Source organism: Astyanax mexicanus, chromosome 7, assembly GCF_023375975.1.
Source record: "Astyanax mexicanus isolate ESR-SI-001 chromosome 7, AstMex3_surface, whole genome shotgun sequence".
Lineage (NCBI taxonomy): Eukaryota > Metazoa > Chordata > Actinopteri > Characiformes > Acestrorhamphidae > Astyanax > Astyanax mexicanus.
In genome coordinates, this window is record NC_064414.1 from 47934689 (window position 1) to 47959135 (window position 24447).

A 24447-nucleotide genomic window follows, 5' to 3' on the forward strand; every position below is an offset into this window, starting at 1 on the left:
CTTTGCATTATTTGAGGTCTGAAAGCTCTGCATCTTATTCTCCATTTCTGCAAATAAATGCTCTAAATGACAATATTTTTATTTGGAATATGGGGGAAATGTTTGTAATTTAAAGAATAAAACAACAATTTTCATTTTACTCCAACATATACCTATAAATAGGAAAATTAGAGAAACTGATTTAGAAACTGAAGTGGTCTCTTAAACTTTTTTTGTTTAAGGTATGATCACAATAAACAGCACAGACAGAAAGTTACTTAAATATATATTTATTTTAGAAATGGACCTTTGATGTGTGTCGTGGTGCAGGATGTGTCCTTGCACATTGCTCCTGTATGTTTACAGCACTCGAGCAGTCACTCTGTCACAGTACAGCGTCATACAGTAAACAGAGAGATTCAGGGAGAAATAAAGTACAAAAACATAGTTTTACCCTGGATAAGGGTTCCCTTTTTAAACAAAGGATTAACATTTTAAATAAATTAATGGTAACACTTCATTTTGATGTTCTCTGTAGATGTTCACTCTGTTTTTCAATATCAGTACATTTAAATAAGTTAACTTCAACCAGGTGGTTTTAACAGTTTCCAGCATTTGTATTGCAGGAGTTGTAGGAGACCACCAAAATAAAGTGTGACCAAGTTAATTAATATTCATAATTATAAAAGCAACATTCTCATTCTGTGAAAAGCCACTATGTACATCTATCTGCATGTAGCACAGAGGGAAGATTAAAGTGCAGAAAGTGGCTTTTCACCATCTGCCGGCTGCAGCTGACAGCAAACACTGTTTCCAAAACTCACAATTCACTCTCGGACTCCTGATGTAGAAAGCATGATATGATCTAAAAGATCTGATCGTGCTAATTGAGCCGTTTACACGACCTGGCAATGCTGAAGCTTACACTGCATCACAATGCTGCTAAACAAGCTAAAGCCCAGGTTGTGTGTTCCTCATCTTTTCCTTTAAAGTACCTTACAATAAATTAACATTTTTTAACCACCAGACTTTGTCCACCATCACTTTCCTCTCAAGAAGCTCAAAACGTCTGCTTTCTCTGTGAGTCCATAGGTTCAAAATGGGGGCAGAATTACAGTTCCTTTATCTGTCTACATGGTGGCTTCCATCTTTTTCCTGGAGACCATCATCGCTCTCTTCAGCTGCTCAAATGACACAAACATGACGACGTTCCAGGAGCCCAGTCTGAGGAAGGACGGTACAAACCTGCAGAGAGACAGACAGACACACACATATAAGTAAGATATTCACAATCAGCACACACTATACAATTCTCTGATCTGAGATAGATGTGCTATAAGCAATGTTAATGTTTATTAGTACAGGTTTTAAAATGTATCTGTAAAAGTATCCATTTTTTTTTTCTTCTACAATTTCATTTCTAAATTTTATCCTATTTTCCCCCAATTACCCAACCCACTCTTGAGAACTCCCCCATCACTGGTGATGCCCCAACACCGGGAGGGTGAAGACTAGCACATGCCTCCTCTGATACATGTGAAGCCAGCCTGTTTTCAAACAGCACACTCAAGAGGAAAGGGCAGCGACTTGGATTTGATAAATCACCCTAGGAGTGATGAGGGGAAAGCAAGCACTCCCCCAGAGAGAGCAAGTCCAATTGTGCTTGAGAAATCAATCATATATGTATTATTCAGTTTTAAATTGTAAATTTCTTCTAACAGTTTGGTTTAACCCTTTCAGACCTGAATTATCAAATTAGCTCTAGTCATGGAAAAAAAAAAATTAAGAACGCTGTTTTCTGTCTGTAATGCACAGAAATGAAGACTCATAAATCATCCCTAAACAGTAAAACAAATTATAATTAAAACGCATTAAATTACACATTAAATGTGTAAAGATTAGCTGTTACTTCGTCTCAATGGCTCTAGTACTACTGTTTTTCCAGTATTATTGCAGTGGGTGTGGCCAAGTTACTGTTTCATTGGTTTATAAACTAGTTCATTAGCTGGTTTATTCTGATGGGCAACAGCTGTCAGAGTTATGTGCAACAAAACATTTAAAAATAATAAAGAAAATACATAATACATACATCCATTGTAATGGATGCAGGGTCTGAAAGGGGTAACACAACTTGTGGTGTCTCACCAGGTTCTATATAAGGACCTGTGAAATTGATGTTAATTATAGGAGTAATGCTGTTATTAAAGTGCAGAAGTGTAGGCTACAGGGTTAAAGTAGCTGAATGAATTTGGACATTATGGGTTGGATTCTCAGATTAAATGGACTAAATCTTTTTCTTTTAATGGAAATTCTATATTTAGAATGCTGTTATCCAGGACTTGAATTGATCCCTGTTTGAGAAAGTGGATCATAGAGTATGTGTTCACTGTGTGCTGTGATGTTCTGAAAAATTGCATTAGTATTTGACTGGTGTTTTTTTACCCTTTGTAGAAAGCTGTGGGTCCTTCTTTGGTCATCATGGTCCAGGCGCAGTTGATGGCGCTCTTGTATTGGCCGGGAGGAGAGTTCATGTAGCGCGTCTTCACCACGTCCACTGGAGAGGCGATGACTGTGGTGATGAAGCCGGCGCCGAACGCAGAGACGAAGTGGCAGGGCAGGTTATCTGTGGAACAGCAGTGAAGAGCACACGGTGTGAAGATCAGCAGACTGAGAAACTGGGCTTTTCTGTGCTCTTTTCAGGAGTTTATGGGTAATAAAAGCGATTAGAACAGCCTGAGTGGGATTTCCACATGTCGTATAACAGTCTGTAACAGGTTGTGCAACAGCGTAATCAGATCCAGATTACACAGGTTACTCTGTCAGCTGTTTCCCCACTCTCCTCACACCTTTGGCCCTGCAGTCAGCAAGGCCGGGCACACACACACACACACACACTCTGGAAAAGAGTGCTGAGTAATTGTACCTTTGATTCTGAAAACTGGAGCTGCTTCTTAGAAAACACACTTATTAAGCAACTGAAGTCACAGCAACATTGCATGTGTTTTCTCCAAATTCATCCCTAGATACAGTCAATTCAGGATTGTTTAGTTTTTAATTGTTGGCTTTAAATGATCTGGTTATACATTATGTGTGGATTTTAGATTTAAAACAATTGGATTCACTGTAGTTTTTGGACTTTTTTTCCAAGGTTATGATCAAAATATAGGTTATGACTAAGATTAGTTTTATGATTAGGACTCAGGTTAGGGTTAGGGCTAAAGTTTAGACAGAGTTTAGGGTAATGAAAAAGATTAAGATTATGACTAATAAATTGGGGCTATTACCAAAAATATTTTTAGGGTTGGGAACTAAAGTTAGGGTCAGAGTTAAGATCAAGGTTGGGGTTCTAAGCAAAAACAGAGGGTTAGGGTAACAGTTATGAACAAGGTTAGAGTTATGATTATGAACAAGGTTATGGTTATGGTCTTGACCAAAGTGAGGGTTACAGTTTTTAGGCTGATCTGTAGATTTTCGATTTTACATAATCTGACTCTCTGCAGTGTCTCTGTAGGATTATGTCCAAGGTTATGATCAAAATATGGGTTATGACTAAGATTAGCGTTACGCTTATGACCAAGGCTTTTGTTACGATCTTAAACAAGGTTAGGGTTATGATTTTGACCAAGAATAGGGTTACAGTTGTTCGGGTTAGGGCTTTGAGGTTTAGACAGAGATTAGGGTAATGAACAAAGTTAGGTTATGACCAAAAAAAATGGGTTATAACCAAGGTTATTTTTATTGTTGGGACTAAAGTTAGGGTCAGAGTTAGGAACAAGGTTGGGGTTTTAAACAAGCTTAGGGTTAGAGTAACAGTTATGAACAAGGTTAGAGTTATGGTTATGACCAAGGCTTGTATTAATGTCTTGACCAAGGTTAGGATTACAGTTTTTAGGGTTAGAGCAAAGGTTTGGACCAAAGTGAGGGTTACAGTTTTAGGCTATCTGGTTATAAATTATCTGTAGATTTTAAAATGTAAATAATCTGATTCTCTGTAGTGTTTGGATTTTGTCCAAGGTTATGATCAAAATATGAGTTATGACTAAAATTAGCATTATGTTTATGAGCAAGGCTTGATTTATGATCTTGACCAAGGTTAGGGGTATGATTATGGTTTGGACAAAGATTAGGGTAATGAACTAGATTAAAGTTATGACCAAAAATTAAAATTAGGAAAAAAATATGGTTGGGACTAAAGTTAGAGTCAGAGTTAAGATTAAGATTGGGGTTATAAGCAAGTTTAGGGTTAGAGTAACAGTTATGAAGAAGGTTAGTGTTACGGTTATGTTATGGTTACAACCGAGGCTTGTGTTACGGTCTTGACCAAAGTTAGGGTTACAGTTGTTAGGGTTAGAGCAAAGGTTTGGACCAAAGGCTTACAGTTTTTATGCTATCTGACTATAAATTATCTGTAGATTCTAGAATTTAAACAATCTGATTATCTGTAGTGTTTGGATTAATTCAAGGTTATGATCAAAATATGGGGTATGACTAAGGTTAACATTATTATGAGCAAGGCTTGTGTTACGGCAGGGGTCTCAAACTCATTTTTGCCGAGGGCCACATTGGCATATTGGCTGTCCTCTGAGGGCCAGATGTAATTTATAAATATAAGAAAATGTAAACAGATGTAATACAAAATGAATGTAATTACTCCTTAATGTTAAATAACTCTCAATATACTATTTATTCAATCAAATATTACAGTTGCATGGAAAAATGGTTGCTTGTTGCTCTATTAACATAAATCCTTTTAATTTATAAGTTATATTAACTTTGATCAAAACGTTTGATACTGAAATAAGGCTTAATAAATATAAAATCAAAAATTGTGAGCTGTGACAGATTTAGCATTTCCTCAGATTTAGCAGTTCCTCATCCAACCACTAGTCGGAGCTGCAGCTGCAGCACCACAAGCCCGCAGTCTTTGCTTAGTCAGAGCTGCAGCCCAGCCACGGGCTACAGGACTCAGCTGAGCCTGTCTGGAGCGTTTTTAAAAATTTGTAAGTTCTTCTGTGTATGAAATAAAATAACCCCACTAACCGGATAATACAGCTCTCTACAGTTCATATTTCAGCCCAAGCAGCTAACAGCAGCAGTTTAGAGCAGCGTCACGGAGGCACTGCTGGGATTACATTATAAACAGGTCAGTTAGCGCGCTGCTAACCTCAGGATGTTTATAACTACGGAGTTTAGTGGACACACCACGGCCGCAAGGTTAGACTGTTGAAGGCTACTGAAGACTACTAAAGCAGGCAACGCAGCGTAAGCAAAAAACAAAAACCACACACACACCAAAATACAAGTTAAGATAAAATATGAAAACGAACATAATAAAGCATAAATAATTAAATTGAATTGCGGGCCAGATGTATGTTTATTTTGTTAACCCGTGAGGGGCCGTATGAAACCGCGTCGCTACTTTGAGACCCCTGTGTTACGGTCTTGACCAAGGTTAGGGTTACAGTTGTTAGGGTTAGAGTAAAGGTTTGGACCAAAGTGAGGGTTACAGTTTTTAGGCTATCTGGTTATAAATGATCTGTAGATTTTAGAATTTAAACAATCTGATTCTCTGTAGTGTTTGGATTAATCCAAGGTTATGATCAAAATATGGGGTATGACTAAGGTTAACATTATGGTTATGAGCAAGGCTTGTGTTACGGTCTTGACCAAAGTTAGGGTTACAGTTGTTAGGGTTAGGGCTAAAGTTTAGACAGAGATTAGGGTAATGAACAAAGTAAAAGTATAACCAAGATTGTTTTAGGGTTGGGACTAAAGTTAAGGTCAGAGTTAAGATCAAGGTTGGGATTATAAGCAAGTTTAGGGTAAGAGATAGGGTCTTGACCAAGGTTAGGTTTGGGTAAGAACAAAGATTAGGACTACAGTTATGACCGGGGTTAAAGTTAGGATAAAGATTAATGACCGAGATTTGTTTTATGACTAAGATTAAGGTTCCAAACAAGTTTATGATAATGAGTATGATCAACAAAGGGGTTAAACCTAGGTTATGGTTATAAATCATCATCTACCAATAAAAATGACATTTTCTTTTATCCTAAAAAGTAAGGTAAAACCTATTGCTACTACTATTACTCCAAGACTATGTCTTTATATTGATGCTTCTCTAAGTCATTCTCTGTCATAATGTACAGTATTATTACAGTACTTATCACCAAGGTTTGGTTGTTGACTGATTAACCTGTATTCTGCACTCTGGGCCATGTTATCTGTCATTAATAGTCTGTAATCCATTAATATCAGGAGGCAGTAAAAGACAGTAACAATGGCCTGTGCTCTGTATTGGAAAATTCCTGTGCTAACAGTTCTTATCTGCAATCATGACTCAACAGTAGGGGTGTGTGTGAAGGCTTGACCAATCAGGGTTAACCTTCATCTGACTCCACTGCTGGATTTTACCCCATTAATCTGGTCTAGACTGGAATGTATACTTTGTGCTGTCTTTGCTGGTGCTGATCCAACATGCTAGCATTGCTAGTGTTCACTGATTGGTTGTATTTCTTTTAAACGATGAAACAAATTAACAAACCTGACAACAGCTTATGTTTGAGAATGGCTTCTTTGATGAGATCGTATGAGACCAGCTCTGTGCAGTTGACCAAGGCGTTCCTTGTGATGTTGGGTAGCGTTCCTGCAAGACAATACATTTAATTAATGCATTATTAACCCCTTAGAGCCTGTAGCCCACACTTCTTCACTTTTATAACAGCATTACTATGATAAACATCAGTTTTATACGTCCCATCATAGAGCCTTGTGGGATTCTATAATGTCTTGCTAAGTTATGCTCTCTGTTACAATCTGCAAATTGTAAATGAACTAAAATTTTCTTGTAAATTCCAAAATATTAGTGTTCACTATTACTATTTAGACAGCACTGTAATAACTACAGCTATGGGGTTTTGAATGCAATATTAATACAGCGCTGTAAAAAAAATAAGAGACCACTTAAAAATGATGAGTTTCTTTATTTTTACCAAATTGAAAACCTCTGGAATATAATCAAGAGGAAGATGGATTGTCACAAGCCATCAAACCAAGATGAACTGCTTAAATTTTTGCACCAGGAGTGGCATAAAGTTATACAAAAGCAGTGTGTAAGACTGGTGGAGGAGAACATACCAAGATGCATGAAAACCAGGGTTATTTCACCAAATATTGATTTCTGAATTTTCTGCAAATAAATGCTCTAAATGACAATATTTTATTTGGAATTTGGGAGAAATGTTGTCTGTAGTTTATAGAATAACAACCATGTTAATTTTATTCAAACATAGACCTATAAATAGCAAAATCAGAGAATCTGATTCAGAAACTGAAGTTATCTCTTAATTTTTTTCCAGAGCTGTATATAATTAACAGTAAAAGTCCTCCCCCAGTTCTACAGAACAGATTTGGTCACAGACCTTTCCACAGCCCCCGGAGACCCTCCTGGTGGAAGATCTGTCTGTATGCCTGCATGGTGCCGTTGTAGCGGCGGGCCACTCCCTGCAGGTTCATCTGGGCCTGGAAGCGAACCTTCACCACGTCTGTGGGCTGAGCCATGGAAACAGCCATGGCCCCCGTGGTGCAGCCGGCCAGGATCCGGATACCAACGTTAGGATCTGAGGAACAGAAAATATGGATGATTAGGGATTCAGAATATTAGCTACATCTCCTTTAACAAGCTCCCTATCACAATACTAATCGACTCAAACACTGATGACTAGGGGTAACAATACAAAATATGCAATGTTTACTAAGTTTTAGTAGGTTGTTGTCTTTAATTTGGCTTCAGATTTATACAAAACTCATTAAAAAGATTTGTTTCAGTCTAACCTATTAAAGCACTGATTAACCAGATACCAGGTATTGGTTGATACTGATACTTTGTAGCTACAAAGAACACTGGGCTTCCTCAAAAAAAGATCTGGAAATAGCTAAATGAACAAATTAGTAGTTTTCATATATCATATGTTTAGTATATCATATGTATTTATTTTTGACTAGAAATCTTTAATTCTCACATTAAAACTTAATGCTCACATAAATAATTTTTTTAAACATATTTTTCTGGGATTTTTAAGGCTTTGTACATTCTGCGCAGTACTTTTTGAACTAAAAGCAATGGTGTTACACCATATTCACCATCAGAAAGCCTGTTTAAGGTCACACTCAGCACTCACTGTCTTTTCCTCTTGTGTAGAAGCTCTTGACGTTGTCGTAAAGGCCGATTCGTATGGAGGCGAAGGCCATCTGTCTCTGCAGGCCGGCGACCAGGCCGTTATACAGCGAGCGTGGCCCCTCTGTCCGCACCATGGTGCTGATGGTCCCGAACACGCCCCGGTAACGGATGCCCTTAGCAGCCTCCACCGCCTTCTCCCCCTGGATCTAATCACACAACAGAAATAACAACACAGATCAGAGTGAGTCTTTCTCAAAAAACATTTTTACCTAGAATATGATATAAGACCAATTGGTACTTTTGTCAGTGTGGGCAGTGTGCCAAGTCCTGCTGGAAAATAAAATCTGCATCTCCATAAAAGTTGTCAGCAGAGTAAAGCATGAAGTGCTGTAAATGCTGATTTTCTGGTACAACACTGCCCTTGACTTGATAATAAAACACAGTGGATCAACACCAGCAGATGACATGTCTCTCCAAACCATCACTGATCATCAGCAAATTTTACATTTCATTTGTAAATCAAGGGAGCAGAGTCTGGAGGAAGAGTGGAGAGACACCCCATTCAAGCTGCTTGAGGTCTAGTGTGAAGTTTCCACCAATCAGTGATGGTTTGGAGAGACATGTCATCTGCTGGTGAACCAACTTTTATGGAGATGCGGATTTCATTTTCCAGCAGGACTTAGCACACTGCCCAAAGTACCAATTGGTCTTTTATAATATTCTAATTTCTGAGACACTGATTTTTGGGTTTTTATTAGCTGTAAGCCCAAATCATCAACAATAAAAGAAATAAATGCTTTTAAATATATCACTCTGTGTGTAATACATCTATATCATATATGAGTTTCACACTTTGAACTGAATTACTGAAATAAAGTATAAACCTTTCAGTTGTATTTTTTTTTTTTTAGATGCACCTGTATTTGTTAATGAAAGAGAGAGACTGGGCTATGTTGGGGAGAAACTGGTGGAAATGTGGTGAGAGCTCTGAGAAGGTAGGGTAATTAGACTCAGAGGAATAATTGGATGTAAGCAGAGGTGGAGCACAGAGATGTGTGTGTGTGTGTGTGTGTGTGTGTGTGTGTGTAGTACCTGTAGTCTGACTTTGGCTGTGTCCAGAGGGAAGGTGACCAGGTCAGCAATGCAGGCGGCCGTTCCTGCGCTCAGTACTTTCACTCCCAGAGGAGGAGGAGCTTCAGACGGCTTCAGACCCACCATGATCAGACCTACAGAGAGAGAGAGAGAGAGAGAGAGAGAGAGAGAGAGAGAGGGGTTAAAAACAACCGCAGAGACACAACTTACAGATACAGATTTAAAGCAGTGTGCTCTCGGCTGCTCACTCTCTGACACGGGTTAGAAAATACTGCACTCAGAGCTACAGATACTGAAAGGGTTAAACTCTGAACCCTGTAAAAAAAAAAAACTTTCTTTGTAAGTAAAGATAGTCTTTAATCTTAAATCCAGTCAATATGTAATCTGTCTGTTAAGATGCTTCTGTAAGATCATTACACAATTGTCTCTTGGTTGCTTTAAATGGTTGTTTGTCTGATTTGAAGGTTCTTCTCACTGATGGTTCTATTTAGGACCTTTTTAATGGGTTTTATAGCGCATCAAGATTAGTTACACTATTGCCACAGGTCACAGAAACACTTTTCAATATATATTGAATGTATTTTTGGTAAGAAATTGTTTTATTGTGATAATATAACCCAATACAACAGAAATATACGAAAAGTGATTAAAACAAGTATAGATATCTAGATATTTAGATATCAAATTAGCCCCTTATGTTTTATGGGTTTTATTACCACTCTGCAAATATATTTTAAGCGGGACATTTTTTTTTATTCTTAAATTTTAATAGTGAGGGAGAAAGCTGAAAAAAAAAAACAGTGGTTGTGTAGAGTTTAGGAGTTTTACCCAAATTCAAAGTGAGAAATTAGTTGAGCTTGATCTTTAATTGTATGTCCATTTTTTATATTTTGGCATAATTTGACTATAGTAGCTTCTCTTTACATTATGTTAGAATTTCATGATGAATGGACCGATAGAAATGTCATGAAATATATTCATTTTACATTCATTTCTATTGAATTTTAGAAAGTGTTTCTATTTTTCTTGTAAAATTGTCATTATGGAGATACAAGTTTTTGCACAACAGCGATAATATATAACCTGATCTATTTATTTTATCAATTTATTAAGTCATGTTTCATTTAGAACACTCACAGTCATTTTTTTTCTCACAATAATTATTTCTTTGACCCAGATTAAGTCAAAAACTAGACAATATTATTTTTTAAACATTTTTGATTAATATCCCTTTATAAAGTTTTTAAATAATTTTAGACTCTTAATCCAGTTAGAAAAATAATCCACAAAGTTTTCTTAAAGAAAAAGGCATGAGAGTGAAAGCGAAGAATATTTGGAAGGTTTTCCATGGTAAAAATGAAAGGTTATTCCTGAAATCATTGCATTAAACATACATTAACATCTTTACAGTTTAAACATGTGCTTTATATGCACAATTTACATATAGTACAATACTAATTCTCTAAATTAAAGGCTTTATGTAGGACAGTATTTTAGTAGGCCTATTGAACTAATGCTGCTTTACCAGAATAGTCTTAAAGTTAAATAAAATTTTAAGTCAAATATTACTTACTGTTTTATTCCAGTGGATAAATAATCCCTTTGGATGATGGTGGTGTACTGGTCAGACTGGGCTGTCTGGACTGGATTCTGAGGGAGAGACATTGGATCAGCCTCTCTTTATATATGCAAATGATATTGCAGACACTCAGAGAGGCGTTTCTGCAATCACAGTTAAACTCAAAGTCCACCCACAAACACACGGTCAATGTCCAGCTCATCGCCCTCTCAGATCAACACACTATCAAAAGATAAAATAATCTTTATGCATTTTGTAAGGAATTACAGCACACACTGTATTTCTGTAAACCCATCAATGTTCCAGCAACATCAACCAGAATATCAGAATAGAACAGATCAGTGTGTTCTGAGGAACAGTACTCTAACAGTACACTGATATAGCTGACCAAAAAAACTAAACAGATTTTTGTTAAAACATTACTTTTTACTGCATTCCAGACTAAGAATAGATTTTGAAGTCATGTCTTACTGATCTGTTCCTTAGAGCAGCTTCCTTTCACCCAATTCCACTGACCTAGGGTCAGTTCCCCAAACCCTGCATATATAAACATCCTCCTATATTTACTTTCTGCTCTAGAGGCCCATGGAAATGGCTCTAAAGGACATGGATTGGTGCAAGGTTACAGTGTTTTGTAAGGTACTGCCAGCTCTGGGGAACTGGATCTAAAGGACATGGATTGATGGAAGGTTTGGGGGATTATGAGGTACTGCCAAACTCCAAGGTATGTGAATTGGTGTATTGCTATTGGTGTATAGTGGGCATGGATTGGTTGAAGCTTGATGACATGGAAACAGTCCCAAGGGACATGGATTGGAGCATGGTCTGAAGAACCAATTATAAGGTCTTTAAATTGGTGAAGGATCATAGAAAGTAACCTTGGATTGGTAGAACATTGATTGGTGGAAGCTTGATGCAAGGTTTGGGGGTTTGTGATTTTGATACTGTATTTAGATTGGTGTGTGGTCTGGGGAACTGTCTCTAAAGGACATGGTTGGTGCAAGGTTGAAAGCAGTGGTGCTAAAGCACATGGGATAGTCCAGGGTCAGGGGAACCAACTCTAAAGTTTGTAATTAGATGTGCAGGGTCAGGAAAATTAGCTGTAGTGTTCTTGGATTGGATGAAGCTTGGTGACATAGAGACAGTCCCAAGGGACATAGATTGCTGCCAGGTCTGGAGAATCAACTATAAGCTACATAGATTTGGTGAAGGGTCATGGAAAGTAACACTAATGTATGTAGATTGGCCCAGGCTTTCTGGGAAACTGGCTTTAAGAAACAAGAATTGGTGCACATGATGGTCCAACTTTAAGGAATATGGTTGGTCCAGGCTCTATGAAATTGGCTCTTAGGAACATGGGTTCTCCAGGGTTAAGGAAACCAACTCCAAACTCCAAGGTATGTGAAAAGTAACTATAGTGGACAAGGATTTGTGGAAGCTTGGTGACATGGAGGCTGTTCTAAGAACATAGATTGATGAGATTGGTCTAGAGAACCCAATCTTGTGTATGTAGATTGGTAAAGGGTCTGGAGAACTGAGTCTAAGGTTCATGGATTGGATTAGGTTCTGGGGAACTGGTTCTAATACTGTATATATGGATAGGTCCAAGGTTTAGGTGAACCAACTGTAAGGTATATCGATTTGTGTAGGGTCTGGGTAATTGGTTCTAAGGTACAGTGGTACAGTAGATTGGTGAAGGCTCTGAGAAGCTAGGTCTAGGGAATTGACTCTATGGTACTTGGATTTGTAAAGATCTACGGAACAGACTCTAAGTGCATGGATTGGTACAGGTGCAAGGGCCCTGTCTCTAAGGCATATAGATTGGTGCAGGGGAACTGGATGTTAGAAATACAGATTGGTGCGATTTCTGGGTAACTGACACCATAATGCAGCAAATTGATTAATGCTGTGTTTTAAGTGAAATACTTTTAAATTACATGGATTAGTGCAGGTTCTGGGGAACCAAGTATACAATATATAGATTGGTTTACAGTCTAGAAAAGTGGTTCTAAAGAGCATGGATTAGTTCAAAGTTGCGAGAATATGCGCTAGGTAAACCAACACTAAGGTTTATGGGTTGGTGTATGGCCTGAGAAATAGCCTCCAAAAGACATGAACTGGTGTAGGTTCTTGAGAACCAATTCTTGTATATATAAATTGGAGCACAGTCTAGGGAACTTTTGCTAAGGCATATACATATAGATTGGTGTTGGAGTCTTGGGAACTGTATAGAAATGCAATGGGCCAGTGCAAGCTCTGGGAAACTGTCTCTAAGGTATGTAGTTTGCTGCAAGGTTTGGAGATCTGGGTCTATGGTTTCATAGATTGGAGTCTATAGAACTGGTTCTATTTTACTTGGATTAGTACAGTCCTATAAAACCATATCTTCAGAGGAACTGGCTTTAAGGAATATAGATTGGATGGATTGGTCTAGGAAATTGGTTTTAAAGAATATGGATTGGTTCAAAGTTGGATTAAGGAAACCAGCTCTAAGGGTCATGAGTAAATGACCACCGTTTACGTAAATCTAATAATGCTCTGCAGTTATCAGTTTTTTCTCCTAAAGAGTTGAGTTAAGAGTTGAGTCAGATTAAACCAGATGTGGTCAGATATTTCAAACCTTTAGTCTTAAAGCTGTACAAAGGTCACTGTTCCTAGTCTTTCATCACATATCTCAGACATACTCTTTAACTAAATGGGCCGACTCTGCTGACTGTTATAATAACTTCCACTTTATGACTTTATTTAACCTGCGTCAGGGAAACAAGTGCCAACCGATTGAGGGCATGGACATCAGGACAGGAGCCCGACCCACATCTCAGCCAATCACAACCCAGCTTTCAGAACGAGTACCCTGAGGCTGGGAAATGTGATTGGATACCTTGCTGAATTATGTTTATTGCATTTTATGAATGAATATTAATCTTTTAGCTATGTGAAAATTCCATAAATATGATATTAAGGTGTAAAATTGTAGATGTGGCTGGTTAACACTATTATACAGCTTTGTATGTTCACATCACAATGTTTATAATTTAATGATTTAACTGCATGGAAAACAACAATACATCTGAGATTTATTATCATATGAGTTATTGGAAGAAAGAAATGTAGGAGGGACATAAAGGATGGTCTCTAAATGACCTGAATAAAAAAAAAACGCATTGTCTATAATTTATACATCATTAAATTACAGGGTGTAATATTGTATGTTCTGGAAAAATAAAAAAACATAACTTTTTAAGCAGTAACTTTAGTAAGTAAAAAAAAAACAATACAATATATATTAATGCAGAAATTTTGTCCCAACCCTAGTTATGACATAAAATTCTGAAAAAAACAAAGAGACCATTTAAGCTTTTGAATCATTTTCTCTGATTTTGCTATTTATAGGTATATGTTTGAGTAAAATAAACATTGTTGTTTTATTTTATAAGCTTCGGACAACATTTCTCCCAAATTTCAAATAGAAATATTATAGAAGCATTTAAGAGTTCAGAAATCAATATTTGGTGGAAAAATCCTGGTTTCAATCACAGTTTTCATGCATCTTGGCATCATGCTCTCCTCCACCAGTCTTACACACTGCTTTTGGATACCTTTTTTGCCTTTACTCCTGCTGCAAAAATTCAAGCAGTTCAGTTTGGTTTGATGGCTTGTGATCATCCATCTTCCTCTTGATTATATTCCAGAGATTTTCAATTTGATAAAATCAAAACTCATAATTGTTAAGTGATCTCTTATTTTGTTTCCAGAACTGTATATTTATAATGTGTATTTTTGAGTAATGTTTACAGAAAAAAGAGTTCCACTTTTACTAGTGCCCTGAAAAAGGTGTATAGCATGAACAAAATGAAGTACACCACTATGCTGGTCCTAAGCTGATTGGGTGGGGGGCTGTTCAATATATAATGGTAATAAATATATTAAACAGCGATGTAACAGAAACCAACATGACATGAAAGACCAGCTCAGACTATCCAAAAACCAACTGCCAGCAAAAAATATTCTTAAGCTGGATTTTCAGCAGGAATATATAGAATAGAAAACCATTCAAACAAGTCAAATGACTCTTTTCCAGTTGCTAAGAGGCCAGTACATATCCTCTTTATGTAGCTTGCCATCAGCTGCCAGATCCCTGAGAGAGAGCGCTCTCTCCTCTCATCACTCCTAGGGTGATGTCGATCAGCACAAGGCTGCGTCTGTGAGCTGGTGTATTAGAACCGAGTCGCTGCGCTTTCCTCCGAGTGCGGTGTGATGCTACTCAGCAATGCTGAATCAGCAGAAGTTGGAAAAGAGGCGGGGGCTAACTTTACATGTGTGGGAGGAGGCATGTGTTAGTCTTCACCCTCCTAATGAGTGGATTGGATAATTGGTCATGTAAATTGGGGAGAAAATGGGAAAAAAATAATTATAAAATTATAAAAAAGAAACCTGCACTTTGTGGCTCCACCTTGGCGATCTACAGTATACACACTATTGTTGGCTATGTACATTTTTATTATCAATTATCTAGTGCATAATCAGTGGTCAGTTTTTGATTATAGAGTCAATCATAATGAACAATTTTTTATAAAAAAAAAAAAAAAAACAGCAACCCAGGCACACTACAGTCAGGATCACTAATGGGCTGAGAATGACTGAGAATGGTCCACCTCCCCTATAATAAACCTCCCACCATTTCAACAGTGGTCTTGTTGTCTGAAACTGATCGATGATGGATGACGTAGAAAACGCTGAGGCTGATAAGCTGTAGAGCAGACGGTAGCTGCAGTCTGGAACTCTACACCTATACAGTGACCAATGAGGCAGCTGGAGCTCATAAAGTGGCCAATGGCTGGATGTAGAGCCGAGGTGTGTCTAATGAAGTGGCCGGTCAGCGTATCTCTGACTGTAGGATGATGATAGTAAACAGGTTGATCTCCGTCAGTTCAGACGCTGTGGCTGAAGTTCAAACAGGGACAGATAAGAGATTTGCTTCACTGCATGTTTTGTATCCTCATCTTACGTAAGCAGCTTCAGCACCGTACAGACACCAGTTTCAACTGGAAACTGCAGCTGAATGTGCTGAGCACAGAGTGTTTATTACATTTAATCGTATATAACATCAGGACCAGGTGAAGAAAAGAAGTGTCTAAGGCACAACTGTGTAAATGGAATAATATTTAATTACTATTGAAAACGCTTTGGGCATTTTACATGACATTTCTTTAGATAACTGTAAAAATCAGTTTATATCTGCAAGAAAATTTACAAGAAATAAAATGTAAAATAATGTAGTTTTCTGGCAGCAATGTCCAGATAATACAACTCTAAAATGTAACATATCAGCCATAACATTAGGACCACAGAGTGTAAAAAGCATAAGCATCTAAGACACTGACAAGAACAAAATTATATTTCATGACTAGACCGCTGAGTCAGAACAACAACAAAAAAATAATAATAATAGCAAATTAATTACATTAGGTGCATCTCATAAAATTCAAATTTCATTGAAAAGTTACTTTCAGTAATTCAGTTCAAAATGTGAAAATCATATATAATAACTATTATTAAAATTATTATATATCATATATAATAATCTGTAAATGTAGCAAAAATTTCTGTAATTTTGTTATGTGGACAGATCACTGTCAGATACACTTGCAGAAGTACAGTGGGTGATTTACAGTAAATGGTGGCTGCATTGACAGAAACTTTTGCTTGAAAATTAAAGATTGAAAATTTAAAAATCGAGAGCCCAATGAAATGTGCAGTTACAGTACTTGATTTAATGAATGTAAGTTAAATTCATTTAATGCCATACATATCAAAAATCGCAGTAAAATAACTGGTAAATATATGATGAAGCATTTTCATTAAAATACTGTAGCATGTGTGATTATTTAATTTGTCTTAATAAATCAAAATCCCTTTCTTAATACATTCAGGGATAAATGATTTACGTGCAGTTTGGTGTTGAACTTTGGTTTTGAAAGTTGGTTTATGATCAGATTGAGCAGAAAACACAACTGGCCTCAAGCCACTACTAATACAAGCGTCACTCTCATTCTGGGGGTCAATGCTCTAAATAAGATAAGTTTGGACGCAGGTACTGTGGACTGATTAGGTAAAAATAAAACTCTTTGACCACAAACAGCAAACGTTGCTGTCCAATAAAAATCAAGTATCTCCATTTTTGTAATTTCTTAGTTTGCTATATAATTTGAACAAACAAACTGTCCCTTACACTGTGTCAAAATTTCTTTATGAATGGACCAATAGAAATCCTTCAAAATGACATGAAATAAGCTCTTTTTACATTTATCCTGCTTCCAGGGTGCACATGTTTATATTGCATATAAATGTTTTTCACTGAAGACCGACAAAATATATATTTTTTTTGGGATATGAACTACACCTTGTATAGCGTGTTGTGCCGAATTCGGTGAATAAAACGGTTTTAAAACAGAGATAAAGATTGGATAAGTTTCATTTCTGGATGAAGTGATTTCCAGCGCTGTTTGGATATAACTGTGGATTACAGGAGACTGGATTGATGGATTCTCTTTAGTCTGGACGCGTTTTGAAGGTAGGACCTGTGGCTGAGCGCGGGTGTGTGTTCGGGGGGTGGCGGCAGTGACCGGAGGTTAACCCCGGACAAAAGGAGAGCCTTTTATTACTGGAAACATGCGCTCTGACGCAGCTCTAATTCATGAAACATACATCCTACAGTAAAAGCACAGTTCTGGAATCCGGAGAGCCAGACGGTTCGAATGGTGTATGACATGACCGCATTCGATGAAATATGGACGAACGATAAACGCAAATATGAGAGTTATGAATTATTAAAATCATAACCAAGGCATATTTCGCCCTAAATGTTTATTTTCTGAAAGGATATTCCGCTAAATAGGCTAAATAGCTCAAAAGCAGAGATTCTAAGCTTTAAAATGGTATATTGGATGTCTATATTGAACCTGTAACTGTTCATAACTATTCAGAAACACAGCCAGTTATGAAATATTAAATATTTCTGGCCCGCCGGTGGGCCAGCGCGTGTTAAGAGGTTAACTTTACTTAGAAGTGGGCGCTAAAAAGAAACGGTTTGTGCTATTACCCCAGAACGGGTGGAAAGGAAAGTTTACCGGCACCTTGTTCTGGCCACGGAGCTACAGTGGAAACTAGCTACCTTGAGCCACAGCCGAGAGGCAGTACGGCAGTCAAAGGTAACCGCGCGCTAGCCCAAGAGGGGGATCTTTTTCTGGCGTGGGTGAGGAATTCTGCACAACAGAGCGCCGTGTACCACATAAAAATCGAGGTCAGTAAACACAAGCAAAATCCATACACAAGGCGCACTGCATTATAAGGCGCAATGACGATTTTTGGGAAAAAATAAGTATTTTAAGTGCGCCTTATAGCCCGAAAAATACGGTAAATGCAATGAAAAAAAAACCCTGTTTTTCTTAGGCAGACAATAAAATAAAAAAAGAGTCTGAAGGCTTTTTGATATGTAGCATTGGATAATTCCTTCTGTTCTTTTAATTATTTCAGAGTGAATCATTTACAGTACACTTAAAACCATCCACAGAGTAACTAATAAAACAGCAGCATAAAAAAAACAGTAAATCCAAACCGAGTTCAAATAAAAAAGCAAACAAAACGTACATAAAAAGTGGACAGCCATGCCACATGCCCGTAATGGGTGAGAAAATGAACTGAGAAAGAAATAAATCTGTAAACTTTTGTTCTCTTCACAGAGAGGAGTGTGTTGAGTATCGCAGCCGTTTCCTCATACAGTCCAACAGCCCAATATATACCCAACATATCACCTGATCGCTTACCACTCACTGCAGTGGGCTACATCCCCCCTGTTGTAAAGTAAAGTACACATTTCCTTTTTATGTCAAGAAAATAACTCAAAGTGCAGGTGCCAGTGACAGTGAGAAAAAGAAAGAGAGAGAGAGAGAGAGAGAGAGAGAGAGAGAAAGAGAGAGAGGAATAGAGAGAGCAAGAGAGAGAGATAGAGCTAAAGATGCCGAATCCAAGATGGCTTCCTATTTGACACACATTACACTATACAGTAAAAGCCTTCAGGTGTATCTAGTGCACTATTTGTCAAATAAGAAGAGTGGATATCTGTACATGAGCGTCTATCGTAGTGATTTCCCACAACAGGTAAGTGTGGGATCAGTTTGAATCAGGACAGCCATGCTAACTCTCTAAATTCAGGGAATTTGGTCATTTCAGTCCTCCTCCTCTTCCACTCGGTCCACTCATGCTCTTAAAAACTCTCAAAAACATCCCTTAAAAGCAGGTTTTTACCCGACTCACGTTTCCTACATTCAAGATCTGTGAGATTATGATGCTGAGGGAATCGTTTACCTCAGAAATGCTAACGTGGCTAACAGTAACTGGATTTGCATAATGTTAACCAAACCCGAGCAGCTCAGATTTATTACTCACAGCTGTACACTCTTAAAAATGAAGGTGATTTAAGGTTGGGGTTCTTTGAGTGAGTTCATTAAAGAAGAACCAACTTTAGATAAAAAGCCATGTTTATAAAAAAAGAACCTTTAATTTGGTAAAGAAATTGTTTTTTCTAGGCCTTTAAATGGTCCTTTACAAACATGGTTCTTTGTGGAAACAACAGGTGGTTCTATAATGGCATAACCCAAAGATCTCTCTCTGAAGCACCTTTAGCTCCATTAAAGAACCACCTTTTGGTTCCACAAATAATTTGTTTGTAATGTTTGAGATTTCTGAGTGTAAAAAAACAAACATAAAATGGCTAAAAAAAGCTTTACATCAATTAAATATTCTTTGGACCTTTGTATAATAGATGCTTGAATATGACGAACCCTTCAAACATGATCCTTAAAGGAAACAAAACCAGCTATTCTATGGTATATCCTTTAAAGAACCATTTAAAGTTACATTACCTTTGGTTTAAGAAAGGAATTGTGTTTAAAATGGGAAAACATTGGTGTGTAAGAGTACAGGATCTTTATATTGATGAAGAACTTTCACAGCAAGTAATGTTTTTTGGACCATAAAAGTACAGTTCATTATAGACCCAAAAGTGGTTCAATTATGGAACCATGCAAAACGATTTGTAGCACCTTTGGTCCTTTAAAGACTCAAGTTTGTAACATGAGATGTGTGAGTGATGCTTAACGTCAGCTAAAGGTTCTTTAGAGCTTTAAAAGGTTTCTCACATTCACACTTTAGAGACATCATCCTTTACTGAACCCAAGGTGATTGGTCTTTCTATGGCATCACCCAAAAAAAAGCATATAAAACCAAGTGTGTAATAGAGATGTGTGAAGATGAAGGATCTAAAATCCACAAATTAGATGTATTACAGATATATTGCATTGAGTAAAGGTTTTCTAGTTATTTGAAAGGTTCTTCACACACACCTCTACTGTTAACAATGTTTTTTTTGAGTGATGCCATCAAAGAACCTTATAAACCCACCTTTGATTCCATAAAAAAAACATGTCTTTAATAGAGACGACTAAGCCAAAAAAGAAAAAAAAAGAAAAAAAAAAGTAAAGATCCTTTACATCAACTGAAGGATCTCCAGACCTTTAAAAAAACAATATCTCTTATAAACCCATTTTCATTTCCCCCACTGTTATACATAACTGTTAGAGAAAATAAGGGCAAAGGGATTGGTGACTTCAGTCAAGGCAGTTCTTCTATGGTATCACTCAAAAAAAACATTTAAAGAACCTTCACTTTTAAGAGTTTTAAGCACTTTTGGGCAAAGTATTCCCTAAACTCTAAATCCAGTGTCCCGAACTACGTCCTTTCAAGTTTCAAAGACAAGGACCGGTCCCTCCCTGACTAGGCAGTATAAGTGTAGACACTATTAACACTACGTACTATACACAGTCTACCTGTTTAACATACTGTTAGTAATCAACATTACTCCATATAAAGTACACCAAGCGCACTGTAGCATATTGATCATTATATTAATAATAATAACAATAATAATAATGTGTGTGAAGGTCCATTCAGCCTTCCTGTGGGTAAAAAGATCAGATCCATTCACAGTCCTTCTTCTGACTCTTCAGATTCTTCAGGGTGAATTCACATTAGAGAAAATACACGAGGCTACAGCCGTTTCTTCTTTTCTTTTCTTTTCATTTCATTTCTTTCCAAAATATCCAGTGTCTTACAGAAATATACGGACTTTAAAGTTCTGGTCTAAAGCCAGGTTAGGGATAAAGGTAGTTGAGATGAGCGTGGAGATGAGGAGTGTGTAAATATGTAGAATCTGCCCTGTTTATTCGTTTTTAATGTCATCAGTTTGCTGTACAGTTTAAAATGTACATTGGAGACAATAGAATTGCATTGGCAGACCTGCTCGTTAGCCTGAAATCGAAATTTCGTAGTCACTGACGGACAGGTGTGCCTGACCAACTTTCCGCACATTTTTTCCATTGGTAATACGAGCTGCGATGTCCACAGGCTTCTCAAAGTACTGGACCAGGGCCTGTTCAGTGAGAACGGAGGCCAAAAACTGCTCGAAAGTGATAGCCCAGTCTTTATCAATGCTAGCACTGTGTGGAAGCCCACCTGCACCGTGAGGCCCACTTCCACCACGAGGCCCAGCTCCCCCGTGGGGCTCACTGTTGCGCACCAGCACTGTATCCTCAGCTATGTCTTCGCACTGCAGCTTGTCGTCCATCTCGTGAGAGCCGGCACTCAGGACGGAGTACGAGGACATGGACGTGTCGTCTTTCGTCTCGTCGTCGGAGATGAGCATGGCTGAAGATGTGCCATTGTCTTTGGGCGAAGAGTCTTCCAGCTTAATGTCCTCCATGGGCCCTGTGATGCAGGTGGAGTTTAGCTCGCCCTCAGCTGCACCACCAGACCCTGTGCTGGAGAGCTTGCCCCGGGTCTCCTCGGTAGATGATTGGAAAGAGTCTCCGCGGATTCTCTGCTGTTTCCTCCTGTTCACTGGGGGGCGCTCTTCTTCCTCCTCGTCATCCTCGTCATCATCCTCCTCCTCTTTGCTGGAGGGACTGCAGAAGAGCTTCCCCACCTCACCCATCTCCAGCAGCAGGCTGGTGACGGTGGCTGTGGCATGGTACAGCTCCTGCTCGTTGGGGTCCTCGCTGAACATGTTGTAGAGGGTCTTGCAGAGCTCGATGAACTGACCCTAAAAGAGAAAGACAAAGAGAGATTTAAATGTTAAGCGTTTTTAAAATTAATATTATATATTAAGTTTACATGGTGACGGATGGCTACAAGCAAGATATTCAGTGTTATTTTTTTAAGAAAAAATGCTGGAAAATCCATAATAATAGATCACAAGCTCTATTATCCTTTCCCAACTTTTGCAATTGACCCCAGCAATAGAAAACTGTTTTAAAAACTGTGTTTTCTAAAAATGTACATGAGCAGCTCAAATTCAGTAATTCAGTTCAAAAATTGCACTGACTTTGGACTTGATTTAACACAGTGGATCAACACCAGCAGATGACATGTCTCTCCAAACCATCACTGATTGGTGGAAACTTCACACTAGACCTCAAGCAGTTTGGAATGTGTGTCTCTCCACTCTTCCTCCAGACTCTGATCCCTTGATTTCCAAATGAAATGTAAAATTTACTGATGATCAGTGATGGTTTGGAGAGACATGTCATCTGCTGCTGTTGATCCACTGTGTTCTATCAAGTGTTTTCCCGTAAAATCTTACAGCACTTCCCTCTTCTGACAACTTTTAAGGAGACATAAATTTCATTTTCCAGTAGGATTTGGCACACTTTCCACACTGCCAAAAGTACCAATTGGTCTTATATAATATTCTAATTTTCTGAGACACTGATTTTTGGGTTTTCATTGGCTGCAACCCATAATCATCAACAATAAAAGATATAAACGCTTAAAATAGATCACTGTGTGTAATACATCATTATAATATATTATGAGTTTCACATTTCTAACTGAATTACTGAAATAATACATACACTTTTCAATAATATTCTAATTATTTGAGATTTTTTTGACCTGTACATTTTAAGTCATGGTATATTTGTTCATATTGCCAATGTTGTGCAAAACCTTACTTTTTACAAAAGTTTAAACAAGAAGCCATTAAAAAACTTACTTAACTTTCCTTTGTATTGGTCTATAAATCAATTCTAACACAATTAAACCAACTAAAAAAAGGAAGTTTTTTTGCCTTTGCCTTTTGTTTACGTATTTAACCTTCTTTGATCCACAGTGTCATGTGTGTACCAGGAATACATTATAGAAGGCATTACCACCCACAGTGGACAGTGCAGTGTGTGGTAATGATTGTGACTGGCGGCATCTGGCTAGAATGGTCCATGCAAACTGACATGTTCAATATACTCTACACACACACGACAAGTCAGTGCAGCTTTATATAGCTTCCATAGGACATGACAAAAGTCATGGGACACAATATTAGTCAAATGACTCTAAAGCCTTTTGATATGTTGATAATTATATATATATATATATATATATATATATATATATATATATATATATATATATATATATATATATATATATATATATATATACACGTTTTTTTTCTTTTAGCATCCTGTATATAGTAGGTGTATTTATGTACCTGGTTGAGTTTTGGGAGGTTCTTCATGTTCTCCGGTTTGGATTTGGTCTCCTGGTTCCACAGTCGTAAGTAGGTGCGGTAGTCTGGCGTGTGCATTTTCTTCACTGCAGTGGTGAAAAAAAAATGGAGAGACAAATCAGACAAAACAGCAGAAATGCAGAACTCAAAGTGTGAACTCAGCAAAGTGCTGTATACATCACCGGCACATAACCCTGCCCGAACTTTGATATTCCCAACTTTAAAAAAGCTATTAAAATATGCTTTACTAACTGTAGATTAAACGTGGAAAACGGATTCTGTCGCTGCATATTTCATTAAGTCGCTCTTGTTGAAGTTTAATCCCCCACTGTGGACAAAATGAGCTTTAGAAGGATCAAACGAATGGACAGATATTACACACAGCGGCTACAGGGCAGCACTGAGCACTAAGGGGGAAAATGAGCTTCGGAGGCTTTCATTTCACACACAGCTCAATATTACAGCAAATCAACTGCAGGACTGCTCAATCCTGCAGAGGCCTGATGAGTCTGAAGCCTGAAAGCATTAATTCATGCATGAAAATTCATACTCCTCTGAGGGGTGAAAAGAGCAATAGAGCAAATTCGGTTATACAGTGCTGTACTCATCATTTTCTCAAAACGGGAATTAATAAAAATAGCTTTGTCTCGGGATTAAACAGCAATTGAAAAGATCTGTATCACAAATCTGCTTTCCCTTTCCAGTAATGCAAAAAAAAAAAATCAATGAATACAAAAATAAAGCAGATGATGGGGGGCGGCCACTAGAGGGCTCTACATACTGCGCTTATGCTTTAATGTAAAAGAGAACTGGGGGGAGAAGGGAAAAATAAAAAACAGCTCAGCTGAAGATGTCAGTTCTGCTTATCCAAGCTATAAAGTACCTGTGCTTTATGAATAGTTTATGAACAGTCATAACAGATGACCTGAATGCTGTATCTGTACTTAAATCCATCATATCAAAGTTTATTGGTCAGATACACAGTAATGCACAGGC

The 24447-nt window shown here is 37.7% G+C and overlaps 2 protein-coding genes across 2 annotated transcripts in view; both read right to left on the reverse strand.

The window, feature by feature from the left end:
• Window positions 1-253: 253 nt before the first annotated feature.
• On the reverse strand, window positions 254-10973 carry ucp1 (uncoupling protein 1). The gene is made up of 7 exons (XM_007253702.3): window positions 10824-10973; window positions 9251-9384; window positions 8160-8364; window positions 7401-7598; window positions 6524-6625; window positions 2422-2602; window positions 254-1224 (listed from the first exon to the last, which is right to left on the reverse strand). Exons 2-7 carry the CDS (start codon window positions 9374-9376, stop codon window positions 1110-1112), a joined length of 927 nt encoding a protein of 308 aa, XP_007253764.1. The 5' UTR covers window positions 9377-9384; window positions 10824-10973; the 3' UTR covers window positions 254-1109.
• A 7347-nt stretch (window positions 10974-18320) lies between these two features.
• The window catches only part of tbc1d9 (TBC1 domain family, member 9 (with GRAM domain)), a 67714-nt gene continuing 61587 nt past the window's right edge, over window positions 18321-24447 (reverse strand). The window contains exons 20-21 of the mRNA XM_049481144.1: window positions 23434-23537; window positions 18321-21987 (exon numbers count right to left, since the gene is read on the reverse strand). Coding sequence (XP_049337101.1) covers window positions 21193-21987; window positions 23434-23537 — 899 coding nt within the window. The 3' untranslated portion in view covers window positions 18321-21192. The remainder of the gene's footprint in view (window positions 21988-23433; window positions 23538-24447) is intronic.